General features: G+C 40.3%; 1 protein-coding gene across 5 annotated transcripts in view; it reads left to right on the top strand.

Moving 5' to 3' along the window:
* The window catches only part of LOC105148897 (EGFR adapter protein), a 64,890-nt gene that overhangs the window by 41,628 nt on the left and 4,025 nt on the right, over positions 1 to 19,237 (top strand). The window contains exons 1-8 of one of the 5 annotated variants that reach the window (XM_087413603.1): positions 1,701 to 2,314; positions 2,474 to 5,289; positions 9,374 to 9,538; positions 15,233 to 15,379; positions 16,560 to 16,742; positions 17,034 to 17,470; positions 17,591 to 17,809; positions 18,081 to 18,252. In XM_087413603.1, the coding sequence (XP_087269729.1) occupies positions 5,068 to 5,289; positions 9,374 to 9,538; positions 15,233 to 15,379; positions 16,560 to 16,742; positions 17,034 to 17,470; positions 17,591 to 17,809; positions 18,081 to 18,252 (1,545 nt within the window). In that variant the 5' untranslated portion in view covers positions 1,701 to 2,314; positions 2,474 to 5,067. Of the gene's footprint in view, positions 1 to 1,055; positions 1,203 to 1,700; positions 5,290 to 9,373; positions 9,539 to 15,232; positions 15,380 to 16,559; positions 16,743 to 17,033; positions 17,471 to 17,590; positions 17,810 to 18,080; positions 18,253 to 19,237 lie in introns of those variants that run through there. The other 4 variants (XM_087413605.1, XM_087413602.1, XM_087413604.1 and 1 more) reach the window with 4 other exon arrangements.

Genomic DNA, 19,237 nt, shown 5'->3' with positions numbered 1-19,237 from the left:
CTACTTAGGTTAGTTTAAAAACAGTATCTGTGAAATTATGATCGGAGCCGATTTATAAAATCAACGATAAAATTTATGTTGAAACTTATAAGCATCTCGCGAATGAAGTCTTAATAAATCATTAAAAGTTTCAGAACATAAATTTAAGCAAAAACCTCGCAAGTTTTTCAAGTAGCCAATAATTGGACACAATTTCTTTCTCTTAATTCTCATTACTTGATCGAATCATCCAACGTGGCAATATTATGCAATTATGAAGCTACTTTGATGCACGTAAAAGCACGTAAAAATATTAGAAAGAAAAAGCTAGAAATGTATAGATATTTTATTTAATTGCTAAAGTAGAACTAATACCTTAATTGATATCATCTTGTACCTATTTATTTTTCTACCGGTGTTACACTTCTATTTGTATCATTTAATTATCTCATTCTACACCCCTCAATTTTGGCTCACGCGATATTCTCTGCGGTTGCTAACAAGCCATATATAGTAAGTGATATTTATGATATCCTGTTTAATGAGGACGCTAGTTTCTTGCACGGGTCTTCACATACGCAACATTTCACAACGGAATTGATTTAAACGATTAAATCACTCAACAGGATAAGAGCAACAATAAAATGCTCATAAATCATTTTTGTTTGCATTCAACACAAGGCTCACTCTCGAAAATATCTCGGAAATTGTCAGTCAGAGACAATTTGAATTATTTTTCACTGCGTTGCACAAAATGATGAATTTAAATATAAATAAAATATTGTAATTTTATTAAGTGCATTTTATTAAGCAGTAATTATATCAATAAGTTTAAGTAATTATATATTATTTAACAGAAAAGAATTAAAAAGTTATTACTTATCTTTAGTTCTAAAATATGCAGGAAATAATACATTTTCTTTTAAAAAAAATAAGAAATTTGATATTTTTCAAAATGAATTCTCTCTCTTAAGTATATCTCATATTTATTATTACTATTATTTTTGCCCCTATATCAAAACGTTTTTATGAGCAGTCTCTCAAGATGTCAATTGGTTTTTTTATTTCTGTTGCAGTGCGTGCAAATGGCGCACGCGTTAAGACGCATCTTTTACGCGACTTGTGAGCCGCAGCACGCCCAATTCAGCTTTCTGGCGCGAGAGCCCGGGGCCCATTTCAGCCTGCAATATTGTCATTCTTTTATCACCGAGTCTGCAGAACAGGTCAGTAAAATGCGACTTTCTCTTTAATATTTCCTTCGTTCGCGGCATATTCCTGTCTCTGAGGAAGATTGGAATATCTGAGAGACGTATTAATTATGTAGGTCACATACTGAAATGTTCATAAGAAGAGATAGATTTTTAATTGCTAAAAACGGAGCAATAATAAACGATTGGAACAATTAAAAAATATCTAAATGACGAAAAATATACGTTAATGCAGACGTATATAGAACGAGTAGGAGGACATACAGTGTTTGAAATATTTTTAAAATATTTTACTGACGTCCGCAAAATATCTTACATAATTGAGTTAATATAAATCGTCTAAACTGGGATTTTCGTTCAAGATATTGTACGTGACAGTTCGACCCTTCCCAGTGGACAACCGCGTGCGTCTCAAGTGGAAACTGGAAACAGTCGCGTCGTTTAAAGCTGATGGATCGCTCCCTTTACACTTGACAACTCTGCCAGCATTTAGAGCGAAGCCGCACGCTTAATAGACAAAATTTAAATTGAAATTACAAAATACATAACCAGATTCTTGTCTTAATTATAACTCAGTATCAGTGCACTCCTCGCCCTGATGAAGTAAACGGTAAGGTTCACAGGAAATCATTAGCAATGGATAAAAATACGGCGATAACCCACAAACCTTCTTGTATCTTTGAAGATAATACCTATGAAAAAGTGTCGAGAATTCTTTCTACACGAATTAATGAATCCACTATATTCATTGCTCTAATTTTCGTAAAATAAAATAAATTTATATTCGTAACACAATAATTAATAATATTTGTAATGTTCCAATGCGATTGATTTATCTGTGAATTCATGCATCGAGAGCAATGTATTTCATCTTTGCTTTAACTTATTAATACGATTACAAATTTCACCAGTGCATCGCATTTATCGAAAGTCATAACAATCGAGTATAAAGCAGGAGGAACGTGCTTTAGTACTGAGACCAGCAAATACACGGGGAAATATCGTCTCGAACGTCAATACACTGACAACTACCGAATCCCAGGATCTAAAAGCCTCTTTCTGTTGTCTGGAAGATAACATCGCCCGAGGCTTCGAGGTCCGTCGACGATATCAGAAAGGATAGAGCCGTAAGTTGGCGGAGCTTTAGTGAGTTGAGAATAGTAGACTTTGCACTTGGAACTTTGCACTCTGCCATTGCCTTGACATTTTGTCAACCCTAATGGCGAACTCTTCGGATTAAACTTTAAATACCTTCCGCCGAATTAAGAACGTCATCATTCTTGAAGGTCTCGGATCAAGTATGCTTACTCTGATAGCGTAGTCGAGGAGATTGCGAGAATTGGCGGAAAATGAAGAACTTCGAAGGTTTCCGCGTTCATTGAAGCGATTGACACCACATTTTTCAGTTTCCAACCAATTTCTACGCTCTCTGCCAGGTGATTTGTCAACATATGATCCACATCGAAGGGGATATAAAAGTTTGAAATGATCTTTTTAAAGGAAAATAAGAAAAGGTATATCCGTGTGTGTGAGCTCTTTTTATATTTTCTTTTTATTGAAAATATAAAAAGACTAGATCCAATACACAACTGGCTGTAATCCTAACTGTCGTTCTGTGATCTAACGATTTTATGAAAGTCTGACTAATTCGAGATTCCGTAATTCGTTCCTTTAACTGACCTTGAAGAACGCTTTAAAATATACGTTAAGTAGATACAGGTACCTGCGGCAGGTACAGACATTCCAAAGGAAGTATACGAGCATTCCAGGTATAGGTGCTCGTTGCAAGAAATATCTAGGAAGAGATACAGAGTACTCCAAAATGTATTTAGGTGTGAAAAATAGAGGTATTTATTCCTAAGTACTTCACCGGACATGACGCGAGCCTCGAGTCAGAACCGAAGTCTGCGATCGAGCGACTCGTCGCGCTGACGGCAGGTCAAAGAACGCGAATCGCAAACTCATGCGCTTCGTACGGCGCTGGCTCTCTGTCGAGTAGCGTTCTCGGTCGTGGCAGGGTAAAAAGAGTAAGAAGCCATGGACAAGATCATGAGAGGGACAGAGAGCGACAGGCAGAGCGGGAAAGACTGACCGGCAGACTCAGAGAGAAATAAAGAAAGAGGAAGAGAGAGAAAGAGAAAGAGAGAAAGAGAACGAGGGACAGCGAGGGTGAGAGGGAGAACGGGGACACGTGGTATTCAACAGCTGCCGTTGAACGTGTTCAATGCCGCGGTTGAAGCAAGAAAGCGGTCGGTCGGTCGCACCGCTCGGCTTCTCACAAATCGCGGTGGGGATGGAACCGTGTGGGCCGGCCAGAGCGGTGCTCTCGCTTCGTGTTCCTCGTGGACTTCAGTCTTTCTCTATACGTACCGGGAGATATTGCCATCGCCGGGCCGGTTAAGCACGGCAGTATCCACACTTTGCGGCTTTGCGAGCTCCCACCTCGCGAAAAGCAGCAGTGATGACGGTACCAGGACCAGCTAACGTACAACGAAAAGGACAAGAAGAGAACTGAACGAGGAGCTTGCCAACTGAAGGTTCACCCGGTGGTATCTCATCCGGTTGACACCAAAAAGAACGCGCGTGAACCGGGCCTCGTGCCTCTTTGAACGGTCCAAACCTAACGGATGACTCACTGCTCCCTGCTTGCGTGAGTTTCCACTTCCGCAATGATGCTGGCTCGACTTAATAGATTGGCGAAATAGTGAAAGACCGTGATATCGAATTTGCGTATAGAATTTTGTATTATTTATGGATATAGTGTATTTGTTTCACTGGCCTGATTTCTATAAAAATATATAAATCGGAAGTTTCAAAGAAAAGAGGGAAGGATTAACAAAAGACATAAAATTCCATCTGGAAACTTTCTAACGGTTGCTCAATCGTAGCTTTTCCTTCGGCGTCACGATTCCAGACTCCGGAACAATTAGGAGGGAGTTGTTCGTGCGGAATATGTCGGGTACGATCGCGATGTCGGTAACAGAGGTCGATATCGTCCTCGCAGCAAGTCCATCGGAAAATGTAGAGGGACGTAACGACTGCGTGTGTGGTTGACAGACGACAAGTAAGAAGCGAGAAGCGACGCGGTACTCGTTAACCGGTTTCCGCGGGTCGGCATGCAGAGCGACACGTAGCCGGGGCTACGCACGCCATCAAGAGTGGCTCTTGGATCCTCCGTGCGTGTGTCGCACGTAGGATTGGAATCCCACAGGGTCTCACGACATCACGATCATCGTCACTTGCTAATAATATCACATCTCCTCACGGGAGACACGGAAGATCTGCTGCCGCAGGGGAAGAAGCCAGTTTCATGTCGACATCGGACTCTCGATAGCTTTGCGCAATGGAGGTACCTTCGGTGCTACTGTATTTCCGTTACCAAACGGATATCGGCATCTCCAGTCGTGTTAGCTGTCCGAGAATCGAGTGGTGCTCATCCACGTGCTGCTACAAAATATAGATTGAAACTTCATAATTTCAACAGGCGCTTGACTTCGCGATAGGTGTCGGTATCGTCGAAGGGATACCTTCGGAGAAAGGTGTTGGATGCGGCATACATTTTAGCGCGCCGACGTGCCGGTGCCTCGTACATTAGAAAGTGCACTGCATAGTGTCGTGAATGTGTGACCGGAAATGTATGGAATGTTGATGTTAGAAATGTTAGAAATGCGAATAACTGATGTGAACTGTGTGACGGTACAATCCTTCTTGGGTGTGACAACAATATCAAATTGTTAAATCTGGATAAAAACCGAGCCGATTGCCTCTTCGGGTGCGGTCTGTGTTTTGGGGAAAAAGTATCTTCTTTCGTAAAAGTTAAGGGTAGCCAGAAGATGCTATTTGGAAAGGACAACGTGCAAAGTACAACGGTCGCTGTGGCATGAGGAGGCTTGCACGCAGACGCAATATTCTGACCGCATTCTTTGCGATTATGGGACGCCTTGGTAAAGGCTCGCAGAGCACAACGAGGCCCATTTTCAGGGTGCATTATCGCAAACTTGTGGACGAATATTCGCAGCAGGAACAATTGAAGTTTATGCCCGCGCTACCTGACTACATGTCGTATTGCTGTTGCCGATGTGGTCACACTCAAAAGCTCAAAGTGAGTTCTATCTGAAACCAGATCATGCTAATTTAAAATTCATGCAACGTTCGTGTCTGCTCCATTTATTCGTTTTCTCTTTGAGTAATAGAAGTTTGAATAATTCGTTTTCATGTATCTAATGGGATAATTTCCGCTTCTAAACGATTGCAAATACCAGTTTCAACTGATCCGATATGCATAATAAGACGATCTGGATATCGACTTCATGGCATAGACTTTACCTCTTGCGATATTAACGGATCGCGATTAGGTCGCGGTACCGCAACATGACCTCGGAGACGTGGTCGATGCAGCGGTTAAAAAAAAGAAAAAGAAGTGAAACGGTCTTCTATTGCTTTAGATTATAAAATATGATCATTAACATTTAGTAGTCGCATAGTTCTTTAAATTATTCGGTATCTTTTCAATACGAAAATACCATGTCTGATGCAAAAGTAAAATTGGAGTGGGAGGAAGAGAGGAGAAGGAAGAGAGAGAAAGAGAGAGAGAGATATAGTTCAACTAAGAATTAGTTAAATTTTTCAGATGGAAATTGCTCTCTAATTTCCAGTCGTTCAATTTTCTAACACCTACGTTCATCGATCAGAGTTGTTTAATTCATTAGTAAACGTATTTATCCGTTTCTTTAAGATTTGAAAAAAAATGGTCCAAGTTTGATATTCACATTCCAAGATTTGTTAAAAGAGAGCCATCGAGTCGGTAGATTGTATACTGTAGTCTGAGAGAACATGAGAGAAAGAGAGAGATAGAGGGAGGGGGAGAGAGAGAGAGAGACTAAGCCCGGTAATACTACTATCGCGTACCAGAAAGAAAAAGAGCTAACGAGGGAAGGGAGAGTGAAGGGGGATAAGCCGTGGGATCGGACGAACGCATTCCTCGGCTTCATATAGCTGCTTGTAGCGCGAGATGCCTCGCTGCTTCGCTCGTTGGCTCCTTACCGATGGAGTGTCTACACAGCATTGATATTTTAGCGACGATATACGAACCCGTCATTATTCTAGCCAGCATTCATCTGCACCGCGAGCGTTTAGAAATGAAGGACTCCGTCGGTACTAGAAAATAATAGAAACGTGAGCGTTAACAACGTGATATAGCTTCCATTGTATCGTTAATGCTGCGTACTCTATAGATGCTAGTACACACCGGCATGGCAGCTGGATTATCTCGCATTGTCGCCAAACCGATTCGAGCGAGAAGCTTCGAGGACCCGCGTATGACAACTGCCATCCCTCCGTTAGTTCCTCTTGACTTCACAATGGAAAATCATAATTCGTGTCGACCCACTACGTCCCGCGGACAAAAGCCGAAAGTCCTTCGTAACGCTGATTCACAAAGCTACGTCCGAATTTGACGAGTTTCCAATGATCTCCCAGGCAAGTTCACTATCCGTGAAGCCGCCAGGTGAATCCGCGTAAGGATATTTGTCCTCGAATTCCCGTCTCCTGCGCGATTGACGCGGTCGAGAAGATATTTTCGGCGGAAAGAGAAAAAAAAAAGAGATAGACGGAGAGGAAACGAGTCATCTATCGCATTGCGCAAACGTTACGGATTTTCTCTCAACATCAATAGAGTGCGTCTCGCACAAAAGGTGGTCCATTACCGTCGAGGCATCTCTCGTAAGGGCTCTCGGATACAATATGAACTCTCGAGTTATAGATGGAGGCAGGCATAAGTTATACCTGGTAGCTTCTTAATAATATGTTAGTTCCCCGGTGAAGGACTTTGTAATGGTCTCGTCACCGATTTTTCGTACTATTCGTATCGGCTGCTTCATCTTTTTCCATTTTTGTCATCGTAGCGCCTCGGAGCAGATGTGATCTTGTATTTTCTCACACGCATATGTATGATTCGTTTCCGACGAAACGTTTGCTTTTCTCATAAAATATATCAATCAAGATTGGACAACTGACGCAATGACTTTGAGAAACGCAAAGTGCTCTGGTAACGAATATTACCTAGGTTCCTTATGCCATGACCGCGCAATTTTGTTAGCCTATTATCGCAGAAACGGCAAACGGTCGCGGAAAATCTATAATAACTCTTTATAAGTGCTCGACATATTGCCGGCCACTCGTGCAATTTACAATTTGAGATTTCCACGGTGATTCCAGGGAATGCCGTAAAGTGCCATTTTACAATGACTAGGCTCGCTTCCTGTCGAGAATGACATCGCGAGGTTTGCGCAATGTTCATGCGCCGTGGTCTCGAATCGAACGCAAATCGAATGCTTCGTTCCTCTCATTGGACGCACATGTTAACTATTTTTATCATTGACAATGCGGCTCCCTTTCATCCATGATGCGTTACTACCTCCGTGCTTTATTTTGTTCGATTTCGCAAGACCCGCTTCCGGGTTTTGCCTTTTATTTCACTGCCGAGACAGAGCCACGATTACTCATCGCGGAGATTGAGAGCCGCACATTTACTCTCATATATAATTAAATAGAACTAATTATATAATATAATTAGATTTTTTTATATTTTCAATTGCTTGCCAATGAATATTTTATATCATTAATGTCTTATTAGCTTATTTATATATTGTTATTTGTTATTAAGAGAAGTCTAATATTTTTGCGCTATTGATACTTTAACGTTAATTATAATTAAAATTTAACAATATGTGTTAATATTTTCCAGGAAAGAGAATAAAATTTTTATATTGTATTTTTATTAAATATTAATTGTATTTTTATTAAACATTTAATATTAAAATATATATAACATAGAAAAAAATCCAATATTCTCTGACAAAAAGTCTATGCATTAAGTGGATTAATATACATATATACAATTATATTCTTCAGTATTATACAAACACAGCATTCTCGATAGATAATACGGATTGATTGACTTACGCAACGGAGAACATTTGGATTACTCTGTAATCTAATAGATACTGCGTAAATGCGTATTGCGGATTAATACAATGTATAATGACTTAATCGATTCGAGCCAAAACCAATCATAACAGTAATATTGTGTCTCTCCCGTTTAACCAACAGTTTTGAAACATAATTTTCCAACTGTGAAAAACATAGGAGTTGCAAAATATTAACCCCAATTGGAAGAGTAAATTCGAACGTAAAATAATTTCTATATTCTTATATTACAGTTAGAGGAAGAATAGATAGAGTACATCGATAAAACTATTCATTTGTTTTTATATTTTTTTAAATTTTATTTATTATGTTAGGATGGTTCGATGGTTCAGCACGATGACTCAATATTGGTCATTGATAACGATTCTAGGAATACATGCCATTCTCTATTGAGAATGTTTGCGTCCATATCTGAGAATTACTTCCGGAACCGCGCGTTCGATAAGGAGGAAACTCGAGCTACAAGAAATTTGAAACGAAGTGTGGTTCTCCTCGCGCGTCACATGCGTTCTCGAGGGTGCATTTCTGGAGGCACCGAAATAGGTTTAATGACGAGGCTCAAGGGTGCAGTAGCAAACTGTACGGGCCACAAAGTGGGCGTATTGTCCTATCCGTGATGCACGATTCACGCATCACTACGTCGTTTAAACTCGCCGCTTATTGTCAAGGGCCCTCATATGATGAGCCAGACCGATGAATCGCGACAGTAAAGCCAATCAAGGCTACATCGCTCATTTAGCCGACTTGATACGTGGGTTCCACGCTAATAATCCGTTAATAAGAGCAAGTTACACGGTAGCAATAAACGCTTTTATTACATTATTATGAGAGCAAATTTCTATTAATCTGACGTTATTAAGGATAATCGCGAATCTTAAATAGTATAAAAGTAGTATTATTTTTTATAATTAATTACTTTGAATTTGTCATGCTAAAAAAAACTTTTAAAAAATGGTTTTTTGACAATTTTATTAGCATAATTTAAATCCAAAGAGATGGAACATTAAAACATTAAAATTTAAAATATTAAATTTAAATTTAAATTGAAATTTAATTTAACATATTCTAAAAATGTCATATATTATTTCGACTTAAGCTTTTAAATTAGCTGGGATTATATTAATTTTGGAAAAACGCAAAAGCAACCGGTTCTATATCGAGTTACAATATTAATAATATTTTGGTATCGTGTCTTTTAGATACGAAACAGATGGAGCGACCATCAGCAGACTCCAGTGACGTTAATTGCTGATCAAAGGGTCAGATTATGCAACGGTTGTGCTTCATCTGCGCTTCCTGACCGATGCATCTCTCTAACTATATTCGATCCAATCTTCGACCGATTTCACATTACATCGAACAAAGTACTCGCCATACAGTCAAACGATATTTCGGCATTATACATCAACAAGGTTGTACAGCCACAAATCCTATGGATTTACAGTTATACAACCTTGTTGATGTATAATGCCTCTAGTTTAAAAAGCACAGAGCCAAAATTATTGTTGCTAATTATCTGCCTTCCATTGCAGGGAGATTCAGATCTGAATTCTAACTAATGGGATAATGCTTTCTATAATAAATTTATTGTAAGTTTACAAAATACTTATTAGCATCAGTAATATTAAATTAATTATTAATTATTAATTTAATAATATTGATTCAATAATATAATATTGTTAAATGCCCAGCTTTGGAATAAACATTTGAATAAAATAACATTTAATAATAAAAAATATTTAAATATTAATCAGCATGTGAATTAAAAACAAAAGCAAAGTGTCATAAAATCTACAAAAATTATTAATGTTATTATTAATTTTATATTAATAATAATTTTATTAATAATAATTTTTGGCATAAGAGATCTCGCACTAAATGTCGAAATATTTTTTTTATTCTGTGTCATTTACATCGATTAATATGTATTTATTAATGTATCCACATTCCGTCTCCTTCCGTAGCCTGTTATTTGAATGATAATTTCTTTTCGCAGAAACGATTGATTCTTGATATTCATGAATACAATCAAGGGAAGATAAGTGGTACGTTCGCATATTTATTATCATGCGAATGTTGAATGAATTCGTTCTCTTCAAAAAGGTAAAAAAAATATTCTTTTCTGGAATATATTCTAATTCAATTTCCGGAGTAAATTCTGATATTGAGTAATCGCCTCGAACGTTGTAACAATTATACGTCAACGAGTCTAACGCACAAGTCCGATCGTATCGGTATAACGGCGTGTAACGGTGCAACTTGAATATTTGACATTCGAAACTACCGTGCCTGTCATAAGCAGAAGCCCATAACACCGAAGGCAGAACTTGTTCATGCTTGTTTCAACCTGATTCGTCGATCGCACGAGTTTGACAGTCCTTGAGCACATGATCTCCTTTCTCTCTCAAACAAACAGAGATTGAAAATGACAGAGAACTAGTTAAACTTCTGTTAACTTTAACTAACGTTTGTGGGAACGATATATCACAGCGGGGTTGTCACAAATTCGTATTTGTTGTCATCTTCAGCGAGTACAGTTGCAAACATCCGCGCAGGCAGATCGAAAGAACGATGGATCAATCAAATGGATGAAAGAAGCGTAATTATTACGATAACAATTTTATTAATAAAGAAAGAAAAAGAATTAGAATAATGATGTGAATGCAAAAGTATGGTTGAACCGTCAATAGCTAAGTTCAGCAGAAAAAGCAACTTTGAAACTGTTGTAAGATTCTTTAATATAATATGATTAGTTCATTATATTAAGATCCAGCGAGGAATTATATATAAGAGCAAGAGCCAATGATATTAAAGGATCTTACAATAGTTGTAAAGCTTCTTTTTCTCCTGAATGTAGTCTGATGACTATGTGGCGTTGGTAGCGAAGCGATGGTACCAAGATGGTTGAGTCGGCATTGCTTCGTGCGGCACAATAATAACGCGCGACAAGGAAGGTCCGTTTACTTCGTACTCTACAATTTTTCCTCTCCGGCTATTTACACCCGGGGGTAGAGGATCGCGACGTCGAGGTAAACCAGAAACCGAAGCGAGGGAAATTCAGTGGTGCGACGAGAGGGCCGATCCCCATCCGAGCGCCATTATTGCGAGTACCGGCTTGTGTACTCCGCATCCGCGGGATGGTGTTGGTAGACCGGGTGTATGCGGGACGGGAAATCTAGAGGAGCTGGAGATATGGCCGTGACCGCGCGGAATGCCTGGAATGTAGCCCGTCACGCTGCACCGGCGCAAAGCCACGGCGCGATCCATCGCCCTTTCGGTTCCCTTCCCATTCGATTCCGGTGTCCCTCGTCTTTTTGTCGAAGCCACCGGCGCAAACAGCGAATCAGTCTGTACTCAAGCAAGCTAAAATAGCTCTTTCGAAGTCATGCTCTTTTTTTTTCTTCTTTCTTCAAATCTGCGTAACGTTTTATTTGATCCCCACGTGACATTTGATCCAGGAGTTTGATGTCTCTTTTCGGTTTGATAATTTTCTTTTCATCTTGAGAATTTTCGCTGACGGAAACCTTCTGTCTGCGATTCCAGAAAGTTGCAGAGTGTCGCGATTTACCGCGGTAACAGCGGTACGATCATCACGATCGATCAAATGGACCTGAATCAAAACGCGGTGAAGAGGGTCAGTGCCTGCTCGAGTCAACGTCCAGGATAGGGTAGAGCGGAGAGGAAGAAGAGTCGCCGGTGATGATTTCATCGCGCTTAAATTCCACCTCGGGGCGGGAATCTCAGGGCCGTATTTTCGATTCTCGGCCACGGGGACGGAGGAGAAGGGTCGAAGTCGAGGGATCCAGCCCGTGTCCAGCGTTCCGCCCACAACGCGATAAATTCTCCTCTATGACACGATCCTTTGCTCTTCGCGGTGAGCAAGCGAGCTTCCATTGCTTGGACGGTTTTCTTCACGATTTCTGTGAAACGTACTGTTAATGGCAGGAACGTGTTCTTTCCTGCGATAAATTAGTCCTCAGATTTTCCCACGTTGTGGAACGCGGTGCGCTACTTCATTGATAATATCTGCCGTTTTGCATTTTGACGCTTGATGCACAAATATACGCGCCTAATAAAAGTAGCAGGAGCTGCTGAAAAAAATTAAATAGAATAGATTGAATGCATGGACTCTACCATGTTTTAAATTTCTAATCCAACAACTAAAACAGTTGCGAATAATTTGTTTGCATCATTAAAGTAATACATATGTGAATATGCAATTTCCTTTTTCCCAAACGATGAAAGAAAAATTATTTAATCGATATATCACAAATAACTTAGGTTGAATATACGTTCATCAATATATCTTAAGTGATCTCTCATTTTTATAAAATACACTGTTAAATATCAAATGAGCAATAATAACATTAAGTAAATCCCTTAAGTAATGTTTTGGTTTTTTTAATTTCCATAATATACGTCAGAATTTAAATTAATTCATTTCTGTGGTTGAATCGTTTAATTTAAAAATAAACAATGTTCATATTAATGTATGCACTTAGTAAATAATAAATTAAATTTGAATTAGATTTGATACATTTTTAAATTAAATTCTAATTAATATTCTAATTAAATTAACATATTAGTGACCTATAGAAATGATTAAAAATTATTCAAACTTATACAATTTGATCTCTAAAGCGACTCTTGGGCGATCAACAATTATTGTACAATATTTGTTACTGCACGATATTATTGATCTACATCGTCGAACTGTTTGTTTTCAATTTAAAGTGAGCAATAATATTGTTCGAAATAATTGTACAATAACATTGAACAATTGGGGATCACTTAATATAGATGTTATCGTATCTCTTCACAAGGAAAAATCTCTCAAAAGGAAAAATTTCTGTACATCCATAGTATGGCGAACCCAATGGATTTATTTACTAAAATGGAGATTCGTATGGCACTTATGGAACAACGGAAGAGAGCGCTCGGATATGACTTAGCGAGTTGCAGAGCAACCGTGCGTCCGGTACGCAATTATAGCTCAAGTCATCGCCTTACCCCGCGCGCAAACATAATTGAAATATCTCGTAACTAGTGGAATCATTCGACCTGACCTCAAACCACAAACCATGAAATTATTCGAGCGAGCATTGCTGCGCGTTTTAATTCAAAAGTTCAACCGTTGCCGCGCCGTTGTCCTGCACGAGTGCGTATTCATTAAAGCGCATTACTTTCTTGCATTATTTCTTTCGCTTCGCCTTTCTACGTGCCAAATGACTGATCCAAGCGTGGCACCTCTACAGGCTTCTGTAGCAATGCAGGCGGACGGTGGAAAGCTCGTGCAAACCAATGTGTAGCATCATTGGAAAATACAGCGCGATACGTTCGGCTTTGCAATCCTCTCGTTTTTTTGTATTTTCGTCTCTCATACGTGGATTCCACTGGCGAGCCGTATTTCCTTGCTTTACGGGGCACGCTGAAGTCAAGCCGGGATTTCCGCATCGCTTGCAACAATGTCGTAACAATGTCACGGGGATACATAGACGAAGTACTACATAGGCGAAGTATGCGAGGCTAGAATCCGAGATGTACATAGATACCCCCTGCGAAACGATTGAATATCTCCCCAGATCTTGCCACGGTTTGCATCGTGAAAGGAAAAGTCAGACGGACGAGATGTTAATCGTCACTTTCATCCGTCTCCGTGTACGTACAATGCTTCTCTTTAGACTCTTAGCCCTTCGGTTGACCCGGTGTTCATTAATACGCATCGCGTCGCGGCTTTCAACGGTGAACGGCTTTCCGAAAAGAGAAAGATAGCCCTCGCCGATTTTTTTCCCATTTCTGGCTGTATATATACGTCTGCGCGCCCACATGCAATTCATCTGTATCTGGCTCGCGTACAAACGCAAAGCGTATGCAGTCAAGAGCTTTCTAAACGCATACGCGAGCGAAGTCGAGCCCCGAAAGCTTGCGGCTTCTCTGCGAGTGCTTATTACACATTCAGACTCCGTTTTTGCGCTGCGGCAACGTCACTGCTCTTCAACGTGCGGTCGGCGGCGCGTTTCTTCTCCGCCACCGGCGGATCCGGAAAAAAATCTAATTGATCCGACGATGTATTATTTTTGTGCAACGTAAATTTTTCTAAGCTTGCATTAAAGTTTATTTATAATGTTTCTCGACGACGCGAGCAATACGGTTTTCTTTTCTTTTTTAGTTTGCACAGTTTTTGACAGTATGACTGTCCACCCAGAGAAAAAGTTGCTTCGATTTAAAGAAATGTTTCTTTGCTAGAAAAAATTTCTTTGATTTAAATATTATTTTTTAAAATCCAATAAAATTTATAAATTTATGACGTTCAAATCATTATTTCTTGAATTTGAGCGTAATTTCTTTAAATCAAATAAATTTTATTTGATTTAAAAAAATAATATTTAAATCAAAGAAATTCTTTCACAAATAAAAAAAATTTTTTCTTCAACCGTATAACAAAGAAACATTTCTTTAAATCGAAGCAACTTTTTCACTAGTTTGAATAGTATTCTTTTTTAGTCCAAAAAATTTTGCAATTTTTAATTGTCCAAAAAAAAAATACATTTCAAACTTTTTCGATTGTCTTACAAATTATTATTATTTGATTTTAAAAAATGCATAAGAATGAAAATACCATAATCATTTCTCACAATTTTTAGAAATTGAATGCAATGCTGTTTATGATAATCTATTTGATAAATGGAATCATAATTTAGCGCTAAAAAAAACTACGGGAAACAATTACCCTCATTCTTCCGCTCGAAAAAAGTTATTCTTTGAACAATATATTTCATGTCACGTGAAATATCCAGTTATGCTTAGTAAAGTTTTAATCGTAAATATTTAGTACGTAATTCGTATATTTATTTTTTTTTTTCAAAAGAATCAATTACGTATAATTAATTCATTTCGTGGAGCACTAACACGGAAATATTCTTTGTAATTAAACTGAAAGCAACGAACTGCGTTCGCGGCCACAATCGGATTGCAACAGTAATATTACGAAAGAAACAGCAAAATGCTGTGTTTAATAAAATTTGTGTCGGAACTCGAGCTTTCCTGTCTGCTTGCAGGCGGAGGAGTTGAACACCATCGTTGGCAATGCTTTCCGCATGGCGTACGTGGCGCAGCTTCAGCGCCAGCCGATCCTTCAGGATGTAATCTCATCACGATCGACATCGTCTTATCACAAAGACAAGCAGGAGCATCGAACGTTGTGGGTATGTTTCAAACATATCGAAATAATAGATCCGATCCATTTGAATAAATGACCGAAAAAAAATGCAAATTACGCGAGACACAAAAGAATTGTTACCAGCGCACTTTGCTGGCAAATAAAAGGAGCACCGTGTAGTTTAAAGTGCTAACGAAGTCATTTATTTTTGCCGCTGTCAGCTAGCGAGTTAGTTGAGTTAAACTTTACAGGCCGGTTCGGTATCGTGCCATCTGCTAGTTTTCTCACAAAAGCGTCGTAGATTGCAATTAAGTAGTTTTAGCAATTAGCGGACAGTCAGTTCCGAGATCTTCTTAAAGATTACGCTTGTTGAGTTCTATCGCAGCAATTTATTTTGCCAAACGAAACAAATAGAGACATATAGAAAGTGAAATTCAAAAGATACTTTAATTATCCGGGAAACGTAACAAAGAACGACTCAATCGCCGCGATCATTATAACTTTTCGTCTAAAACTTTTCTCACAAAATGAGTCGAAATCACTATATAAGATTGTTCGTCCAAATCGTACGATCGAATTCTTTTTTCCTGTCGCGCAAGCACAATATTCTGGAGGCTATTGGAGCAGATGGTAGCGACTGCTATATGCCAGGAAGCAGAGCAAATACACGTACCGGGATGCATATACACGTACAGCAATAAGGAAGCTGCTGGAGAAGCTCGCGGAAGAGCCTCTTAAATATCCAAGAAGCGCGAGACGAAAGGGACAACGACGACAACCGTGTCCTCTCCGTCTCACGAGGGCCACCGATTCCAGTAGGTGTCCCGTTTACGAGCCGCGTTAATTATAAATTCGACCCAAGTCTCTCGCTTACCGTCTCGCGTCGCCTTGCATCGCCTTGCGTTGGCTCGCGTTTCCAAGTAAACGGTCAGTCCGCCAACGGAACGGTCCGTTCGATGGTCCCTGCCGCAAAATCGCCTTAGGAACTGTGTGTGATTTCGCCGATTAAATATTCAACCCGGGAGAATCTCGAAGAGATTGAATCGTTCCGACGGTTCTGCCTAATCAACGATTCGTCCAAGAGAGACTGAGCCCGCATTTAAGGCAATGATTGCGCGTTTGGAGAGGAACCTCCGATGTTGAGGAAATAATCGGAGGTCCTCTTTAAGTACACGGTGTCGCGACGGGGGATGCAATTTTGGCAATGACCGCCGTTTCGTTTGCAGAACAAATCGCTGCCCGGAGACGACACGATCGCCGCGGGCGCTTGCAGGAGTCCGTCGTCGAACTCGTGGCTGAAAAGTCGAACGTCGCCCACCTCCAAGACTGGAAGGGGTCCGTCTACAGCGGATATGAACGTGCAACTCGGCAGCGCCGGCTCGCCCACGCTGCGACTCGCCAGCGTAAAGGTGATTTCATACAAGTGTAACAAATCCACCGTCAGCGGAGTTGTGGCCGCTATTATATTACACTCGGGCGCTATTACGCAAAAGCGAATTAGCCAGTCTGGCAGCAACTTAGAGTAAATTAACTTCGTAGAACGCCGCGTCATCCCGGCTAGGCGACACGTAGTGGCTCTTTTAATATCGCGGCTTTATCCATTTCTCGCGTGACGTTTGCAGAACACGTTTGCAGAACGCGTTTACCTCGTCAAGTGAAACGTTTGGCCGCGCTTAAACGACGAATTTGAATAATTCCAGGCACCAAACACGATCCCAGGTCTACGGCCGTCGTTTACGAACGTTCTCGGTCCCATAACGAATGTGGACGAGCCAAAGAGCTTATCCCAACAGAGCACGCCGAGCAGCGATGAGAGCAACTCGCCAACAGAGTTGAACTCATACAAGAGGCTAACGGACAAGCCGCCGCTGATAAAGCGGCTGGCGATGGGTTTGACAGGTGGACGCGACGTTCTTGGGTTGAACGGTGAGGATGACAGCTGCCCGCTCGTCAGCGGTAGCAGTACGCCGACCAGCCCATCGAACAGGCCCCATTCCGGAGGCTACATAAACGAGGCGATCATCGACTCGGAGGGTACGAGGCCGTCATACAACAAGATCCCACCGTCCGAGAGCCTCGATAACACCATCAACGCGTCCATCACTAACGTGAAGAATTTCAACATCGAGAACAACAGGTAAGGTTTATAGCCGGACCGTTCTCCAATTCTTCCCTCTCCTTCTGCCTCTCTCTTTCGCCTTTTCGGTAGCGACGAAGGATCGGTACGAATCGTGAACGACAGCTCTTTCATTTTCAGGATAGGGCACAATTGCCCAGACTCGGGTACGGAGGCGGAATTCAAGTCGAAAAGAAGATCGCAAATTAGCACGTCGAGCAGCTCGGTACCCGCTGACGGAAGCACTCATGGCTCCACGCCAACCCCGCCGCCTTTACCCGAGAGAACAGACAGCCTGAATAATCGAAGTGAGGAGGCCGAGCTACGCAAGGCGCCCTGGTTTCAAGCTGGAATACCCAGGTTGGTCTCCGCGACATTACTGCATGTCGGAGTAAAATATAAACACGCACACACGCAAGCTCGCGCTCACGCGGTGTTTTCTCGGTGAGCCGAAATAGCACCTCGTCGCCTCTGGCTAATTTTAAATATTTGTCGGGCGATCCAGTCTATAGTTCCAGTTTCCAGTAACTTTGTAAATGGAATATGCAAATCCGATTATTTTCTCTGTTTTCTCTCTGCAAGAAAAGACATCCTGACCATTTATCATTAATGATACGAATCGTGATTTCAGAGAGATAACGCTGGAAGTATTGAGCCAAGAGCCGGAAGGAGCGTTCATGGTGCGCGAGAGTACCAGCAAGCCCGGATGTTACGCTCTCTCCCTCCGTGTGCCTCGTGAATTTCAGCCGAGCGGAATAGCCCATTATCTCATAATGCGTACAAACAAAGGTTACAAAATCAAAGTAAGTCTCTCTCTCTTTTTGTCTTCGGCCATTCTTTACCGAGTATCGGGTATCAAAGTAGTTGCAAATGGCTCGCGAAAGTCAAAGTGAATCTGCCGTTGGCCAAACAGCATTCGCGTTTCCATCAAAGGATTGTAAAGCGAAAAATCTGCACGCAATTTATTTAATGTTTCTCTCCGAAAATAACGCTGATTGTTTTGATAGATGCGATGCTGTTTGCAGTTAGAATCATGACGATTCTTAAACAGCTAAATGTATCGACAATAAATTTCGCAGTGTTCGCTATAAATTATAGAATATCAGCGAAAGTACAATGGAATCTGCTAGTTAAATGTAATAATGGAATAATTGCAGAAATATAAATATATTTAACTTTAAAAAGGACATTTAAATGAATGAACACGAAACAAATTCTGTTGGTTTTCTGTTACCAATTTTATTATTGGAATAAGTCGGTAGTACGAAAAGAATTTTTTTAAATTGTGAATAAATTTAGCTGGATATCGATCTGAAAATAATTTTGTTGGCCTATAAAAGTAAGTTGATTGTTAGAATGTCGAAACTTTTTACAGCATTTTTCATTATGCTTGTGGATCCAACACAATTATTTTGGTAGTCCAACGAAATTGTTCTCTTGTGTATCTAATACAAATTTAATACAATTGATGCCAATCGTGATATTCTATTCAAAACTGTTGGCGTATCAACATTTTGCTTATTGGATCTTTGCATTTGTACGAACTTAGACAGTCGGTTCTAGTGAAAGGGATAAAATTCTTTTTAACGCACGAAATAATACCCACGGTAGAGGGAATCTTCCTGTATAAGCGCAAGTTAATATTGAAATAAGCTGCGCGCAGGATGCTAATGCGTGAAGGGTCGAAGCTTTTAGTAGTCTGAACATTATACTCAGGACTACTACGCTTGGTGCAAAGCTACCGCGCATTTAGCCATTCGGTATTTAAATGGTCGAACTTCCCCTTCT

The sequence above is a fragment of the Acromyrmex echinatior genome, chromosome 14 (assembly GCF_024713525.1).
Source record: "Acromyrmex echinatior isolate Ae372 chromosome 14, ASM2471352v2, whole genome shotgun sequence".
Classification (NCBI taxonomy): Eukaryota; Metazoa; Arthropoda; class Insecta; order Hymenoptera; family Formicidae; genus Acromyrmex; species Acromyrmex echinatior.
Note: the sequence above shows the minus strand (reverse complement) of the source record. Positions and strands in the feature narration are given on the sequence as shown.